Consider the following 16,772-nt stretch of genomic DNA (forward strand, 5'->3'; position numbering starts at 1 on the left):
CCCTCATGTCTAAAAAAATAATTATAATTTCAAAAAAGGTAATTATAATTTCAAAAAGTGAAAACTATAAAACTGCATGCATATTACAATGACTATAATATGTACAAAACCTAAACTAAGAATATACAGTGGGGAAAAAAAACACTGAAAAGAAATAATTCACAATGTATATAGTTGCTAATGTTTGCCTTGTAAGAATATTTATGATATTTTTCCTTTTTTGTTTATTTCATAAATTTTTTTCTATAATGTTAATCAGCATGTACCTCTTAAATATTTATTTGTTTATAGTAGTTAAATGCCGCTTGAGGTGTGTATCAGTCTCAATGAGAAAGCGGTTATAACTGTATTGATTTTAAGCTTTAATAAATGTATTTATATTTCATATGCCAACATGTTTTCAAAATCCAACCTGAGTACATGAACATATATTTTTCTCACTATTCACATGTAACAAATATGTGTTTCTTTCCTCTCAGAAATCTATCTAATGTGGAAGAAATTGGCACTTGCTCTTACATTAATCATATCATCACGATGACAACACTTTATGTCCAGCAAGTAGGTGTGAATTAATATATTCTTTTTTGCTGCTTTACTGAGAGTAACTAGGTTTTACTTTTGCCAGTAGTATAGTTAGTAAAGTTAAATATTTTCAGAGCACATAATAATAGAGAATAGAATTAAAATTATCATTGGTACAATATGTTTAGGGCATCTTATACATATTATCTAAAAGTAGAAAAACATTTATTAATTTACTTTATTTTAATTAAAAAATTAAAATGTTTTATAAATGACTTTTTAAAGTCACACGATTTGTCATTTTATGCATTTATTTATCAAACATCTCTTGTTGAACACATAGTCTTTTTTTGGAACGATCTTTGGTTATTTATTGGAAACCCTTTCTAGGAAATTAATAAAATTTGAGAGGTTATATTCAGTCCATCTAATTAATTGACTATCTTTAGATTCAAATGGAACTTAGGCTTTTACTTAAAGATGATTTGTTATTATATGATGAATGAAACGTAGTTCTTTAATGATGTAGGTAAGGATGTTGTACAATTTAATATTTTTAACTGGATATAATTTTATGATTAATTTTATTCTCAGTTAAAAAGCAAAAAAAAAGAAAAGGAATTGGCAGATCAGACATCTATTGAAGAATTTGTGATCCATGCATTGGCATTTTGTGAAAGTTTATATGATCCATATCGGAATTGGAGACACAGAATTTCAGGGTATGTCTTGTAAATCACAGTTTTCATTTTAATCTTAATGTCATAATATATACAATTCTTCAAATCAAGTCTTATTTTCTATGAAAGCATTTGGTAAGATGTGTTTAAGACAACCCCTATCTCTGTCTCTGAGGTAGAGAACTATATTTGAGGTAATGAATTCATGATAAATGCCACTTCCAGAGAATCAATTTACCCTGAACTTTTAGTTGTAATACAATTAAATGCTAATAATCAGATAGGAAAATTTCAAAGCACAGTAAATATTTTTCAAGGAAAGGTCTCTGTTTTTAAACCATATTTCATAATTTGAAAATGAGTTGTAAGAATATTTTATCCATTTATTTTTATTTGTGGAGTTGTGTCAGTCAGGGTCTAGTCAGGAAAACAGAAACCGTACTATAATTTTATTTAAAAAGAGAGAATACAGGGTGGGGCAAAAGTAAGTTTACAGTTGTGAATATGTGAAACAGTTTATTTTTATTTCTTAATTTATTATTTATTACTATATTTTCATTTTTATTTAATAATTTATTTATTGTATTTTTTATAACTAGTCATGAACAACTGTAAACCTACTTTTGCCTAACCCTGTATGATACAAGGACATTGTTTAATAGGTATTAAAGAGCTTAAAAAGCTTAGGGGACACTGATGTAATACAAACACAGTGGCTTCTGAAAGCAGCTACTACTTCCCTGGGGCTTTGGGAACAAAGGGAAGAGACACAAGTTATCAGAAAATGGATGTTTCAACCCTGCAGTGCTGGGGCTTGGACCTCTGAGGAAGGAGTATTGCTTAGACAGTGTGGGTATTGCTGCGTAGCCATGAAGAGTCTAGTTCTGAGATTGCCAAAAATAAGCTGAAGATAGGAACCAACTGTGAATGCTACAGTTCAGAACTCCTGGCTGGTAAAAAATAAAGAATAAGGAATCAATTCATTTTTTGCTCTATCAATCTTCTGGACTCCGTTTAGTACTCACTATTGGCAAAACCAACAGTACAGTGGCTGGAAAAGGAGAAATAGAGATTGCAGAGCGCCTGTCCCAGAATCACAAAGCAGATAGAATATGGGATGATGGATTTGGAGGTTAGTGACAATAGCATAATTATCAGTACAGAGCTCAAAGAGAAGAGTTTTAATCTCATGTGTCTTTTTTTAACCTGTGGGCACAAAATGGGAAGATTTGTATCGTCATCCACAATGAGACCTCTTTTTCAGATGTCCCAAATCTGCTATATTTTCAATCTCAAGATTTTTTCATTTTCATACTCAATTTAACCTGACTCCCCTATAAACCATTCCCACTTCCTATAACATTTCATTACTGAAATATTTGGTTTTTATAGACTCTCAGGGTTTTTAGGATAATATACCCTCACTTTGAATAGCCAGCATTAGATGATAGTGAAAATTTACAATAGAACGTTTACATAGATTACATGGTAATAATTGTATGATCTATATAGTGATATTTAAATAACACATCCTTTAGTTAAAGCAAGAAGTAAGAAGTAGAATACTGTGAACACATTCTCCAGCTGTTAAATTTAATAATCCTATCTGCTTATTTATACATTTACTTTTCTTTATGCCTTGAGAGAAATTGTCTTTATTATTTAGGGTTCTCGATGGCAATAAAGCCATTAGGGGGGTATGTTTAGAAAGAGTTTATTATAAGCCACTGCCTCATCTGATAATAGAGGCTTGCAATCCAAATCTTTCATGTGGATTGGCAGGCTTGTGCCCCAAGAAAGTCAGTGGTCAGTTATAGTCTGAAGGCTGGTCGGTAGAGAGCTGATGTTCCAGTCGCAGTCCAAAAGCAGTCAGGCTGGACACCCGGACCTGTTCATGCAGATGAAGTCAGAAGGCAGCTTACTGGTATAGAGACCAGTCTTTTTCTTTACTCAGACTTTTTAACTGATTGGATGAGGCACTTTCTGGAGGGCAATCTCCTTTTCCCAGAGTTCACCAGTTTAAAGGTTAATCTCATCCAAAACTCCCTCCAGGACTACACAAGTTTTGATAAGGACCATTATTTTTCCATGGTTTAAAAATGTTTCCCCACAGATTACAAATTTGTTGCAAAGGAAAAATTAATAATTATTTTGTATAGTACTGATAGTATGTTGACTGGATGATCAAAATTAACATCAATGAGAAGCAGATGGACATTTTGTGCCTCCAGCTGTGACAAGTCAATGAAGGACACATCATTACTCATATAGTATTCGAGCCAGTTCTGCATAATCTGCATCTAATTACCTGGAAACATCAAGCAAACCCAAAATGAAGAACAGTTAATGAATTAAAAGGGTGGGGACTGTTTTTTAAAAGTGTCATAAAAAAAGGTGGTGGAAATGTTTCAGATTAAAGGAAGCTAGAGAGACATGACAGCTTAATGCAATACCTGACTCTGGACAGGAAGCTGTACCGGGGGTTAGGGGGATAATATAGAGGACACTATTGGGTCAGTTGACAAAACTGGATTGTGAATGGTAGATTAAATAAATGTATTAATGTTAGATGTACTGAAATTTATAACTACACTGTGCTTTTACTTAAGAAAATATTCCTGTTTTTAGGAAGTGTTCACTAAGGGCCAGAATATTCATGATTTCCCCTTAAGTGTTCTGAAAAATACTATATGTCTGAACATCCCCTCTGTGTGGGGAGAGAGGGAGCAAATGGTAAAGCGTTTGGGATAACATTTTAACAATAAACCTGGGTAAACTGCATTTGAAGTTCTTTGTATTATTTTTATACTTGAAATTTTTGCAAGAGTTTGAGCTTTATCCAGATAAAAAGTTTAAAATTAAGAAAATAGTTATATCCTAGGCACGATGTAAGCACTAAAAAGGAAACAGAAAAATTGACCAGGGGACATGAGCTTAGAAAACAGATGCAGACAAATGTTTGCAGTGCTCTCAGAAACCTGTTGATATGTATTAGCATCTGTTAAATGTCAGATGCTATGATAATGGAGCAACCAAGTATGCTGTGTTCCAAAAATGGTACAAGACTAAGTTCATTTTTAGCTGCTCTATCTTAACCTATTGAAAGCATGCAGTGCAAACTACTTATGCTTTATTTTATTTTACCTTAATTTTATTTTTATTTTCACCTGAGGACATACTTACTGATTTTAGAGAGGGAGGGAGGGTGAAAGAGGGGGAGAGATACATACATCCATGCAGGAGAGAAACAGATTCGTTGACTCTCGTATGCTCCCCAACTGGGGACCAAACCCACAACCTAGGTATGTGCCCTGACCAAGAATTGAACCCGTGATGTTTCAGTTTATAGGCTGGTGCTCTAAACAGCTGAGCCACACCAACCAGGGTTACTTATGCTTTATTGTTTGTGTTATGTATAATAATTTTTTCCTCTTTATTTATGTTAGGATATTAAATGTTCTCACATTAATAATAGAAATTATGTTTATATGTTATATCTAATACAGGGCTTTTTTATTATTATTTTTAATTGAATTTATTGAGGTGACATTGGTTTGCAGAACCATACAGGTTTCAAGCGAACAACTCAATAAAATGTCATCTGCACCCTGTATTGTGTTTCTATCGCCCCAAGCAAAGTCTTTTGTTTCCCCATTCCCTAGTACCTTTGCCTACCTCCACCTAGCCCCTACCCCCTTTTCCCTCTGGCTATTACCACATTATTGTCTATGTTTATGTGTTATATATATATGTTTTTTCGCTAATCCTTTCATCTTTCATCCCCTTCCCTCTGACAGCTCAGTCTGTTCCATTAATACAGGGCCTTTAGAATGAGTCATTAATCACAAATCGCAGGAGTACATTTTCATTATGTTAAGTGAGAATGTTTATTGTTGTTTGTAGCACAGGATGTTTGGGTAGGATATATCTAATCTGTTAATACTATAATTGATATAAGTGCAAAAGGTAAGTCTCATGGGAAAATGTCACTAAAATATACATAAATTTCATTCTTTTAAAATTAATTTTTCTATCACATGACTGAATTTTTAAAGGCACGACTATATTTTTTATTTGAAATTCCAGTAATATTGTATTGTAAAGACATAAAATCTTTGATAATGGCTTTAATAAATAGGAAGACTTAATAGTATTCTAGGATGTTATGTTTGACATTATAATAAATACAGACAGTATGGTAATTCTTGTGCATTGTATGCAGTAGAAATGGTCATAGATTTGGAAAGCATTCAGTATCAAATGGTATCTGATAGGATTTCTAGTGAATGTGGGTATTAGATCTGGATCATAGAACTCTTTATCCTGTCATTACTGAGCCCAGCTGTGCCTATCCTGTTTGGCTTGTTCTATGGTCAATTGGCTTTTCTTTCTAGCTTTGAATAATTATAAGGAAATTAATTTCAATATCACAATTATAGTTATTAAGACATTTTAATTCACTACTTTATCAGTAGATCACATTTAGATGTATGGAATTTCTGTGTGGTACTTCCTCAAGTATTTTTCATTTTTGTTGGCTTTATCTAACAACATTAAGAGCTTTTCAGAGCATGAAAAAGTGCCTGTAATTTTTTTTTTAATTTTCAGCAGTCTGTTGGATGTATCATTATAACAGTAACCTTTCTTCTCCAATTCCTCACACCACCATATCCATCTGAGAGACTCATTTTGTGGTGAATTGAAATGTAGTTGGTGAAAGTACATGCTAGTTGTGTTGGCCTTAGGAAAGTCTGTGGAAATATTTCAGCCACCAAAACTACTGGAATTGTCATTAAAAACAAAATTTATCTCAGCCCATATTGAAGCTGTATCCTTAAGATGGAAGAGGCCAGTAGTATGGACTCTGTGTTCAGATAAAATTTCAGACATTGGCACAGAGTAGCCTGATTTCTGATGAATGTCAATGACACTGTAGTAATAAACTATTACCTTAGGTATCAAATTAGCAGTACTGCTGAACAAGTTCCTTTACAGATTGGAAATTTTAAATAACTAGTTCCTTTTTCTTTTTCTAGTTTGGAGGTTTAACCTGGCTGCTATGTTTCACCATTAAGCATTTTAAAATTTTTTGCTTACTTCAGAAGCAGAAATCTTTTCAATGGTGAACATTTAAGTTATTGGCTAGACTTCTTCTTTAAGATTATATCAGTCCTGGAGATGTATTATTCAGTACAAAAATTGAAAGTAAAATATTAAATTTATTTTATAATATTTTTATAATTGTGCTATCTCTACTTGTCCATGATATAATTTGGTATTAACTTCTTTTTGATGATAGACGAATCCTTAGTACGGTGGAAAAGAGCAGACAGAAATATAAACCAGCGTCTCTCACTGTGGAGTTTGTCCCTTTCTTTTATCGTAAGTAACAGCTCTAATTTCTCTTACTTTGATTTTGATGTTACTTAGTAGCCCTGGGACTTCCCATTTGCTCACTCATAAATGGGGGCAAAATCTCATCCTCATATGGAATATTATGAGAATTAAATGAGATGGCGTAAAATATCTAAAATACTATCTGATAGGTGGTTTCTCTTTTCCTTTCTGGTGAAAAAATACATATCAACCTTGCCTTTTAACAGATCTTAGCCTGTTCACAAATAGTTCTTACTGTTTCAGTGTCAGACATTCCTTAGATGTAAATAATACTGTGAAAGAGAAATCTTGTTTATTTGTTTATTTGTGTATTATATTCACAGAGTGTTTTCAGGAAAGTGAACATCTCAAGGAAAGCCTTAAGTGTTGCTTATTGCATCTCTTTGGAGCCATTATAGCCGGTGGGCAGGTGAGGAAAGTGTTGAATGTTAATGTACAAAACAAAAGTTAACAGTGCAAAAAGCTTTCCATGGATTATTTAATGTATTTATTTCTTTTCATAATTTAATGAAACATGCAGATATTTTTCTAAGTTTATATCTTGTTTAAAACTAATTTGTTGACTTCTTTGTTAACTTCCTAGAAACCTAAATAATAATCTTAGCACTAAAAATGAAATTAATGCATAACTAGATTTAACAATTTTTGGTCTTGTAAGTTCTTACTTGAGTTGACTTTTCAGCTACTGGTTCTTTCTTTGGAGTATAGAGGATAGTCAGCCCTCTTAGTCCACTTGATGAAATCAAGCTCTAGCAGTTTGATTTCCTGAGGTATATGAATTTAGTCACTCTTATGTTGACTTATAATTACTAAATGCATATAAACAAGGTTTTTAACAAACCCTTAAGAAAAGTATTCTTTATTTTGTAATGTTCATTTTTTTTTTTAAGTTGAGCATCTTAAAAGCTATCTGTGGTAAACTTCTGAGTATAATTACTAGTTGAAACAGGATTATAGTTCAAAAAGAACATTCTGCCTATTTTCTTTATGCGCACAGTTTAGAATACAGGTTTCTAAAACTTTTTGTATCACATACCCCTTTGGGAGCCCTTATCAGCATGTTTTTGAATGCCTATAGTAAAATACATACGATCACAAAGGAAACTTATTTTTACTAAAATATAGTTACTAAAATATTAATAAATTTATAACAAAGTAATATGTGCTTTATAATACAATAAATAAAAAGATATACCAGCAAGTCTAGTAACTAATGAGAATTTCAAAGAAGAGATAAGGATAAATGAGTTTTAAGACACTGCTACAACTGTAAGAAAATTTATATGATTCTATTTATATGATTACAAAAATCACAGGTACAGCTAATAATATTACTTGGGTTTCCTCATGGGCTACCTTTCCTTTGCCTCTTCACTCTAGTAAAAGAGTGGGAGTCTCTTTGTAGTAGGAGGACTGGTGACCAACATTGTATTTTTGAACTTGTTGCTTTATCACCTACCTTTATTAGCTGATATCTTTTATTTGTTTCAGTATCTCCCAAAGTCCATCATGTCTTCACTATTATACTAAAAATAAGAATTAATAAGTGTATATGAATAAAATTGGAAACAACATTGCTTTTGACTAATGGAGAAGCTGGTTTGATCCCATTCCCTTTTTGAACACACAGAGACTTTTTGTTAGTGCCCAAGGGTAATCAGGACCTGAGAGACCTCCAGTAATTAAAACTGAAAGAAATCCTGCAGATACTAAAAAAGGGCAACTTACTATTTTATGTACTTAAAATACTCAAAATCCTTATAATTAAGTTATAGCTAAAGTAACTGCTGTGTTGAAGTCAGAAGGTTGGTGGTTGATGATAGCATCAGCGAAAGGGTATTTAGATGAATTGAATATCTATAGACATAAGAATGGCCTTGTCATAAAGAGCAGAAAAACTGAAGTCTGATGACTATTCTCCCTTCCCAAAGCATCCTGCCTGGGCTTACCATTGGTGTATTTGTTCTGTTTTGTGTTATGTTAAGAGTAAGGGTCTTGGAGCCAGATTGATTTAGGTTTAGATCCCATATCCATCTATAAGTAGTTGTGTGACCTTGGATAAACTATTTATGTGTGTTTTAGTTTCTTTATTTATAATATAGAAATAGTAATATGTATAGGGTAGTCATAAGGACCTAATAATATATAATATATGTAAAATATTTAACAAAGTTCATGTGCTTATAAGTACTAAGTAAATCACAGGTATGTTAATTCAATTTACATGATTTCCTGTAGATACCAGTAAGTACTAAAATTATAACAGCTTAAATTAGATGTTCACTTTTTTCTCTCATTAAAGAAAGAAAACAACAGTAAACAGTCCAGAGTTAATCTGGTGGATCTAGGATCCTCAGGTATTCAGGTTCCTTCTAAACGTCAGTCTATTTTTACTTACTATTTCTTGTGCTTCAAGATAACTTCTAGAGTTCTGGCTCTCTTGTCTGCATTTTAGGCACAAAGATGGAGAGGGAGATGAAGACACATGGCTATCTTTAAATGAGATACTGAAAAGCTGACATTTGATGTCTTTTTATCTCATCTGCTAAACTCTATCAGATAATTGCAAATATATCCGTATAAAAAAATTGATAAAACTTGCTTCCTCAGACTCCTTAGCAGCAAGGGAGGCTAGGAAATGTAATCTTTATTCCTGATAGCTATGTATACAGCAGAATACCAGGGATTCTATTCATAAGGAAATGGAGGAAAATGGAAGTTGGGTGGGGCATCAGCCATTTTTTCCATAATGGTACTTGTTATTATTGATATTATTTATTAGGTTGATGATAACAAGTCCTAATAGCTTCATTGCTGTTACTTGCAGATGATTTTCCATAACTGTATTCATATTTATTATATATCAATTTAATAATTAAGGGCAACATATATTGTTTGTTTCTAAATTTAATGAATCATCTCCAGTAAAGTTACGAGTTACTTAGACTTTCAGAAATGTTTGTTGATTCAGAGCCACTCCAGTCTCCAATCCACTTATATATCTATATCGTTTAAGATGGATTTGCTATAAACAACAGAACCTGAGAGAGGCTTAATCAAATCAAGTTTTCTTTTTATAATTCTTACATAAGAAGTCCAGATGTAGGCAGTTTTGGGGTGGTGTAGCAGCTCAAAAATACCAACAAGGACTATGGTCCTTTAATATTTTTGTTCTGCTTTCTATTTTATTTTTATTTATTTATTTATTTCTAATCCTCACCTGAGGACATTTCTTTCATTGCTTTTGGAGAGAGAGAGAAACATCAATGTGAGAGAGAAACATTGATTGATTGCCTCCTGGATGTGCCTGGACCAGGGGTTGAACCTGTAACCTAGGTATGTGACCTGACCGGAATAGAACTCACAACCTTTTGGTTACCAGATGGTGCTCCAACTAACTGAGCCACACTGGCCAGGGCTGGCCTCCTTACTTTAATTCCTGAGTTTATTTCCTTGTGATATAAAGGTGCCTCCAGGTCCCATGCCTGCATTTCAGGCAGGGAATAGGTGAAAAGGCCAAGAGCAGAGGGCCTCTTTTCTTTTTATTTGTGAAGTGGTAGCTTCTTCATAGTCTGCTGGCATATACCCTTGACCAAAATTATGTCACATGGCTATTCCTAGATGCAAGGGTGTGTGGTGAGTTTTCTATGTGGGGAGATTGCTATCTAAATAAAATTAGAATTCTGTTAGTGAGGAAATGAAGACAGGTAAAATACTGGCAGTGTCAAAGTATCTGATTAAATTTTTTTTATATGTTGATTTACTAAAATAAAAAGTCTGAAGATTTGTTAAGTTCCTTTTTTTTTAAGCCATTAAAAAAAAAATCCTACCCTGAAGATATGTGTATTGATTTTAGAGAGAGAAGAAGGGGGAGGCCAGAGAGAGAGGGAGAGAGAGAGAGAGAGAGAGACATTGATGTGAGAGGGAAACATGGGACTGATGCCTCCTGCACGCGCCCCAACCTGGGATTCAACCTGCACCCTTTATGTGTATGGGACAACTGTCTAACCAACTGGACTACCTGGCCAGGGCTTTTTTATTTTTTTCTCCAAACATACAAAACTTCAGATTTTGGGGTTTTATTTTTGTTATTTGTCATGTTTCAGAAGAATGCTTTGCAAGCAATTTCTCCAGCCACCATGGAAGTTCTTATGAGAGTTTTGGCAGATTGTGAATCCTGGGAGGAGAGAAATCCTGACGAAGTGGGTAGGAAGGTAGAACTGACTCTGAAGTGCCTTACGGAAGTGGTGCATATTCTTCTCACTAGCAGCTCTGACCAGCGTCAAGTGGAAACCAGCACTATTCTGGAGAACTATTTTAAATTGCTAAATTCAGATCACTCAGCTTTACCAAAACAAAGGAGGTCCAGAGAGTGGGAAAGCTGGTTCATAGCTCTACAGATAAAAATGCTGAGTAAGTATTGCATAAAGTTTATTATACTTGGTTTTCTCTGAGTCCTTTTTTTACTTTTATATTTTCCACTTCATTTGAAATACAAAGCCATTGTATAGAAAGTACTGATTCTTTAGTTCAGATATTGTGTGACTATTTAAATTTTGATTTCAAGTTTATTAATAGGGAAATTTGTGTATACACCTTTGTTTAACAGTGACAGAATGGAGTCTCAATATTCTTTTTTGAAAGTGTTATTTACTAAAAGCATCAATGTTAAAAAGCTATGGTTTTGAAATTCTAGGATAAGTAAATTTTCAGAAAGTGCTATTTGTAGTTTCTAACCTATAGCAAGAGTCACATACAATCAATTTTGTATATACTTCTATAACATCTCTGTAGACTACTTCAACATCTGTCTTTCCTCTAAAGGACCTGTTTTTTGTTTTGTTTTCTTTAGAACCTGTGCCTGTGTGTATGTGTGTGTTTGTCTTGTTTCTCTTTGTGTTGGTTATTATGTGTCATTCTGTGCTTATTTATCCCTCTCTGTAAGCTCCTTCACCAATATGTGATTTCTTATTGTATTCCTGTGTTAGATTGATAGATAAAAATAGTACTAATTGAGAGTTCCTTTTTATAGAATTAAAATGTTTTTTTATTACTGTTAAACTAGGAAATTCAGATAAGTAAAAAGAAAACAAAAGTTTTTTATATCCTATCATCCAGGCATAACCAGCATTAATGGTTTGTTGTGTAGCTCTACAGACTTAAAAATGCTTATGTGGGTGGGTATGTGGCATCCAATTTAAAAGTATTGGATATTAAAATCTTGGTGAAACTTAATGAGCCACTACAGTAGTGATTCTGTTGGGAAATAAGATCCATATTATATGTATTTTATTCTTTTAATTTAAAAAAAATTGTTGATTTGAGGGAGAGAGAAAAAAATCATTGATTTGTTGCTCTACTTATTTATGCATTCATTGGTTGTTTCTTGTATATGTCCTGATGTGGGGGATTGAGACCAGAACCTTGGTGTATTGGGACTATGCTCTAACCAACCGAACTACCTGGCCAGGGCCGCGTCTGTTCTTTTATATGCTCTAACATGTTGTGTTTTATAATTATTAAACATCGTACGTTTATAAGGAAGCTTGAGGCTATATTGAATGAACTTTTTGTTGGAAACTATATATATTACCTATACCAAATGTTCTTTTACTTCTGAATGGGTGTATTCCTTCAATACCCTTCAGTATTCCTTCAGGAAAAAAGAGCAAAGCATCATTCACAAATGGATTAACTGAGTTTCTTTTTCATAATGGCCATATGTTAGTTAATATACATAAATGACACTTGCCAAATGAGGTTGCCAAATATAACCACATGTTGCTTAATAACAGCAAGTTGGAACCTCAATTGGTTAATACTTGAGCATTGTTATGGAAGAGCAATTAAGTAAACTCTGGGAAATATATATCACTCATATAAAAAATTAAATATTTTTAATAATAAAGTATAGAAATGTTTACTTTTCTTATCAAGTAAGAAGTACAGATTTTTTTCCTACTACCCACCCCTATTATCTACTAATTTATATCTGTTATCTGAAAAGCCTAAATTTAAAATATGGCATGAGTAAATGTTTCTATGATCCAAAATTTTCTACCTTGTAAATGGGTGGTTTTATTTTTATTTTCCTAGATACCATCACCGCCATGTTCGACTGCACAGATAGGCCTGTTCTTCAGGCTATTTTTCTTAACAGTAATTGCTTTGAACATCTCATACGACTGCTACAGAATTGCAAGGTATTTTTCTATTACTATTCTTTGATTTGTAAGAAGTTGTTATTTTATGTTTTGATTCAAGTTTGAGCATATGATCACCATTTTTTGTTGTGGTAAAACACACATGTAAAATGTACTGCCATACCATTTTTAAGTGTATAGTATACATTACTAAGTACATTCACATTCACGTAGTTGTGTGACCATTGCTACCATTCGTTCCCCATATTTCTTTTCATCTGATGAAAGTGAAAGTTTATACCCATTAAATAACTCCACATTTTCCCTTCTCCTCAGCAACCACCATTCTACTTTCTGCATGATTTTGACTATTTTATGTACCTCATATAAGTGGAATCATACAGTGGTTTCGTGTGTGTGTCTTATTTTATTTAGCATAATGTCCTCAAGAGTCATCCATGTTGTATCAGATAGCAGAATTTCTTCCTTTTTAAGGCCAAATAATATGTGCATGTGTGTACCACATACCACATGCTGATTAAATGCATACCACATTTAATTTATTCATTCATCTGCCTATGGACCCTTATGTTGATTTTACCTTTTGACTATCCTGGGTAATATTGCCATGAATATGCATATACAAATATCTCTTTGTGACCTTGCTTTTAATTCTTTTGGGTGTATATCCAGAAGTGGGATTGTGGGATCATACAGCAATTCAATTTTTAATTTTTTGAGGAACCACCATAGTGTTTTCCATGGTGGCTGCACCATTTTACATTCCTACCAATAGCGCACACGGTACAAGGGCTCCAGTTTCTCCACATCCTCATCAAAAGTTGTTACTTTCTTCTTTTTAAAATAAAAATTTTTTTTTTGATAATTGTTACTGTAATGGTTGTGAGGTGGTATCTCATGTTTTAATTTCCTTTTTTCTAATGATTAGTGATAGCATCTTTTCATGCACTTTTTGGTCATTTATCTTATTTGGAGAAATGTCTGTTCAAGGCTTTTGCTCATTTTTAAATTGGATTGTTCATTTATTTTGTTGTTGAGTTTTAAAGTATTTTTTTCCTTGGGCATTGTTAAAATTTGGTGAGAGCATCTGATGCATATAATTTTGTACTTTTGTTTCATTTAAGATTATTTCATTAGTATTTTTGTTACGTCTTTAATATCGGCATGATATCGAGTGGATGTGCCATAATGTGCTTAACTATCCCCTAATGATAAATAATTAATTTGTCTCCAGTTTTTTTGTCATTATATAACTTTCAAGTTTCATCAAATAGAATTTTATTCCTATCAGAATTAGTATGTCAAAGAGCATAAATGTTTTTTTAAGGTTAGGGAACATTGTATTACTATTAAAACCACTTAAATAATTGGAAATGTAGAAAAATAGAAATATTGTTCTTGATATATACTGTCCATTTACTAATTATTTTTCACTAATTTATACTTTTAGCAGATTTATTTGTGAGTATATAACTAATATCTCTGATCATTATATATTTCCATAAATTTAAGATGGTATCAGAAATATTTTAGAGAGCTTCTGGAGAAGCCTTTGAAAATGAAAGTACTTCAAAGAGCTTTTACCTTTCTATTTGAGGTATTCCTTTCATGGAGTCCCTGCTGAAAAATAACGTGTTTATTCTGATTCTTTGAGAATACTTCAGAATAAGGATTTTAATACCAGCTCCTTGAATTTTTCCATACTGTTAGGAGGAATATCCCTGAAAGCATTTATGTAACCATGATGCTTAACTAACAGTAAAATAGTAAAGAATATATTAAGTAATAGTAGTGAATATCTATGAAGTCAATGTAAGTACCTCTGGAGACTTAATGCCTTCCCTCACCTTTTAAAAATCTTTTATTCTTGGGAAAGAAATTTTGGACAATGAAAGCAGCATAAGAGAAATGTTTAGAAAACCTTTTGTTGTAAAAAAGTCATTTGGCTTTTTGGCTATAAAGGCAACTTCAATGATAAAGACAGAATCTCACATGTGTAGAGAACCCGCCAATTGCACATTATAGAAGGGTACATCATAAAATGTAGTAAAAACTATATTAGTGTGTACTTACTACATTTCATAAGTATGTGACTTTCTTCAATATATGAGACTTGTATAATTTTAAAAATATGTCATGGTCAACATCTTTTAAAAAAATTTGTTTGAAATATGTCATGGTGGGTAGATAATATTTGCTCTTTCTGTCATGGGATAGTCCAAAGTTTCTTATAATTTAGGTCCGGAAATTTGCTGACAGTCTTAGCATTTTAAAATTTAATTATTTGATACCAGTTACCACATTTTGTTTTGAAACAGGAAATGCTAGAGAAGAAATAAACCCATTTCGGAAGGGAAACCCAGGCTTTGGGACCTGGCCTTCCCTGCTGGCAGTGGTCATCTCCATTTCCAGAATATGCTAGTCAGAATCACTGTAGATTCATTATCAAACGTTAGTCATTAAGTCTTATAAAAAAGGGGGAATCTTTGAAATAAATTGCCCAACTCTTTTATTATACAAATGAGAAATATGTCCTAAGAGATTTATTTAATGATCAGCTCAAGATTAATACCAATACATGATGGAGGTAGGGTTTCTTATCCAGGTATGTCTTCAGACCTTAAGTTTATTGATACATATAGTTTTGTAAGTGTATTAGTGGTCACTGTTTAGTCTTTAGGAAAATATGTTTTTTGTGATTTAAATATAGGAGAATTACAAGTTTCATTGATAAATACACATATTTGATGGAGATAGGTGATATGATTCCTGAATATATAAAAATGTATGAAATCTTGTGAAAACTTCAAGTTTCTAAGTGTATTACAAGATACTACTACAAATGTCTGATTGATTTCTGTTAGTAAGGAATGACTCATTCTAGTTTATAATAATAGAGAATAAAAACATTTGTTATTTAAGTATTCAGACCTATTGGAAACATTGTCAAATAAAGCTTTAAGTGTCATAAATAATTTATGAATTACCTGGAAAACTATAGGTTGACTGCTGCAGTTTCTGTGCTTTTTGTGTGTGTGAGATTCACCAGCCAGTTTAAGTAATGCATTAATGTCCTTAAGTATTTGTGTAAAGACTTCAGGGCTTGTCAAAATGAGTGTCATCATACTATAAAGTACTTACAATACAATTCCATGGAATCATTTGTTTAAATTTTATGATAGGTATAATGCATTTTAAAACACCTAATCAACAAAACAAACAAGCAAGCAAAATAATGACAGTTACCAGAGGGTAGGTGGGTAGGGGATAAGGGGGGAAAGAAGGGAAAGGGTCAAGTTAAGGAACTTGTATAAAGGACCCATGACAAAGACTGGGGTGGGGGGCTAGGATTGGATTTTTTCCTCCACATCTACCCCTTAAAATCAACTACAACAAAAATTTATCATTCCTACTAAGACGGTCTTAGTAGGAATGAGAATTTGTGAAAGGAGCAACTAAAGGATGTTCTATCAGAAAGAGAGTTGGGAGTGGATAGAATGGTATACTTACTTTGGGAGTCATACCTGCCTGGATGTGATCTTGAGCAAGATTTTTTTTTTTAATAGGACTTTGTTTAAATATTAGAGGAATATACAATCAAAATTAATATAATGGAGGAAAAAAGAATTATGAAAGAATTATGTAATCTTTTTACAAAGCATATTTATAATCTTTAAAATTTAAAATTGTGGCAAAATATACATAACAATATTTGTGTATATATTTTTAATGTTAATATATTTTGTTACTACTGAATATTTTTGTATGCTGCTTTAAAATGGTGTGATATCAAGAGTATGCCCATACCAAACGAGTCTTCCCTTCTCCAAAATATGTCATCATATATTTTTCTTTTTTAAAAAAATTTTATTTTTTAATTATTTTGTTGTTCAATTACAGTTGTCTGCATTTACCTCCCACCAGTCCCCCGACCCCAGCCATCCCCACCTCCCTCTCCTGCTTCCACACCCCCCACCACCTTAGTTTTGTCCATGTGTCCTTTATA

The 16,772-nt window shown here is 32.7% G+C and overlaps 1 protein-coding gene across 8 annotated transcripts in view; it reads left to right on the forward strand.

Moving 5' to 3' along the window:
- Positions 1 to 16,772, forward strand: part of NBEAL1 (neurobeachin like 1) — a 159,208-nt gene that overhangs the window by 40,254 nt on the left and 102,182 nt on the right. For 6 of the 8 annotated variants that reach the window (XM_045197990.3, XM_071220689.1, XM_024563678.3 and 3 more), the window contains exons 5-10: positions 480 to 561; positions 1,120 to 1,247; positions 6,505 to 6,587; positions 6,926 to 7,011; positions 10,709 to 11,015; positions 12,699 to 12,805. In XM_045197990.3, coding sequence (XP_045053925.2) covers positions 480 to 561; positions 1,120 to 1,247; positions 6,505 to 6,587; positions 6,926 to 7,011; positions 10,709 to 11,015; positions 12,699 to 12,805 — 793 coding nt within the window. Of the gene's footprint in view, positions 1 to 479; positions 562 to 1,119; positions 1,248 to 6,504; positions 6,588 to 6,925; positions 7,012 to 9,830; positions 9,939 to 10,708; positions 11,016 to 12,698; positions 12,806 to 16,772 lie in introns of those variants that run through there. The other 2 variants (XM_024563681.3, XM_053918954.1) reach the window with 2 other exon arrangements.

The sequence above is a fragment of the Desmodus rotundus genome, chromosome 2 (genome assembly GCF_022682495.2).
Source record: "Desmodus rotundus isolate HL8 chromosome 2, HLdesRot8A.1, whole genome shotgun sequence".
In the NCBI taxonomy this organism is placed as follows: domain Eukaryota; kingdom Metazoa; phylum Chordata; class Mammalia; order Chiroptera; family Phyllostomidae; genus Desmodus; species Desmodus rotundus.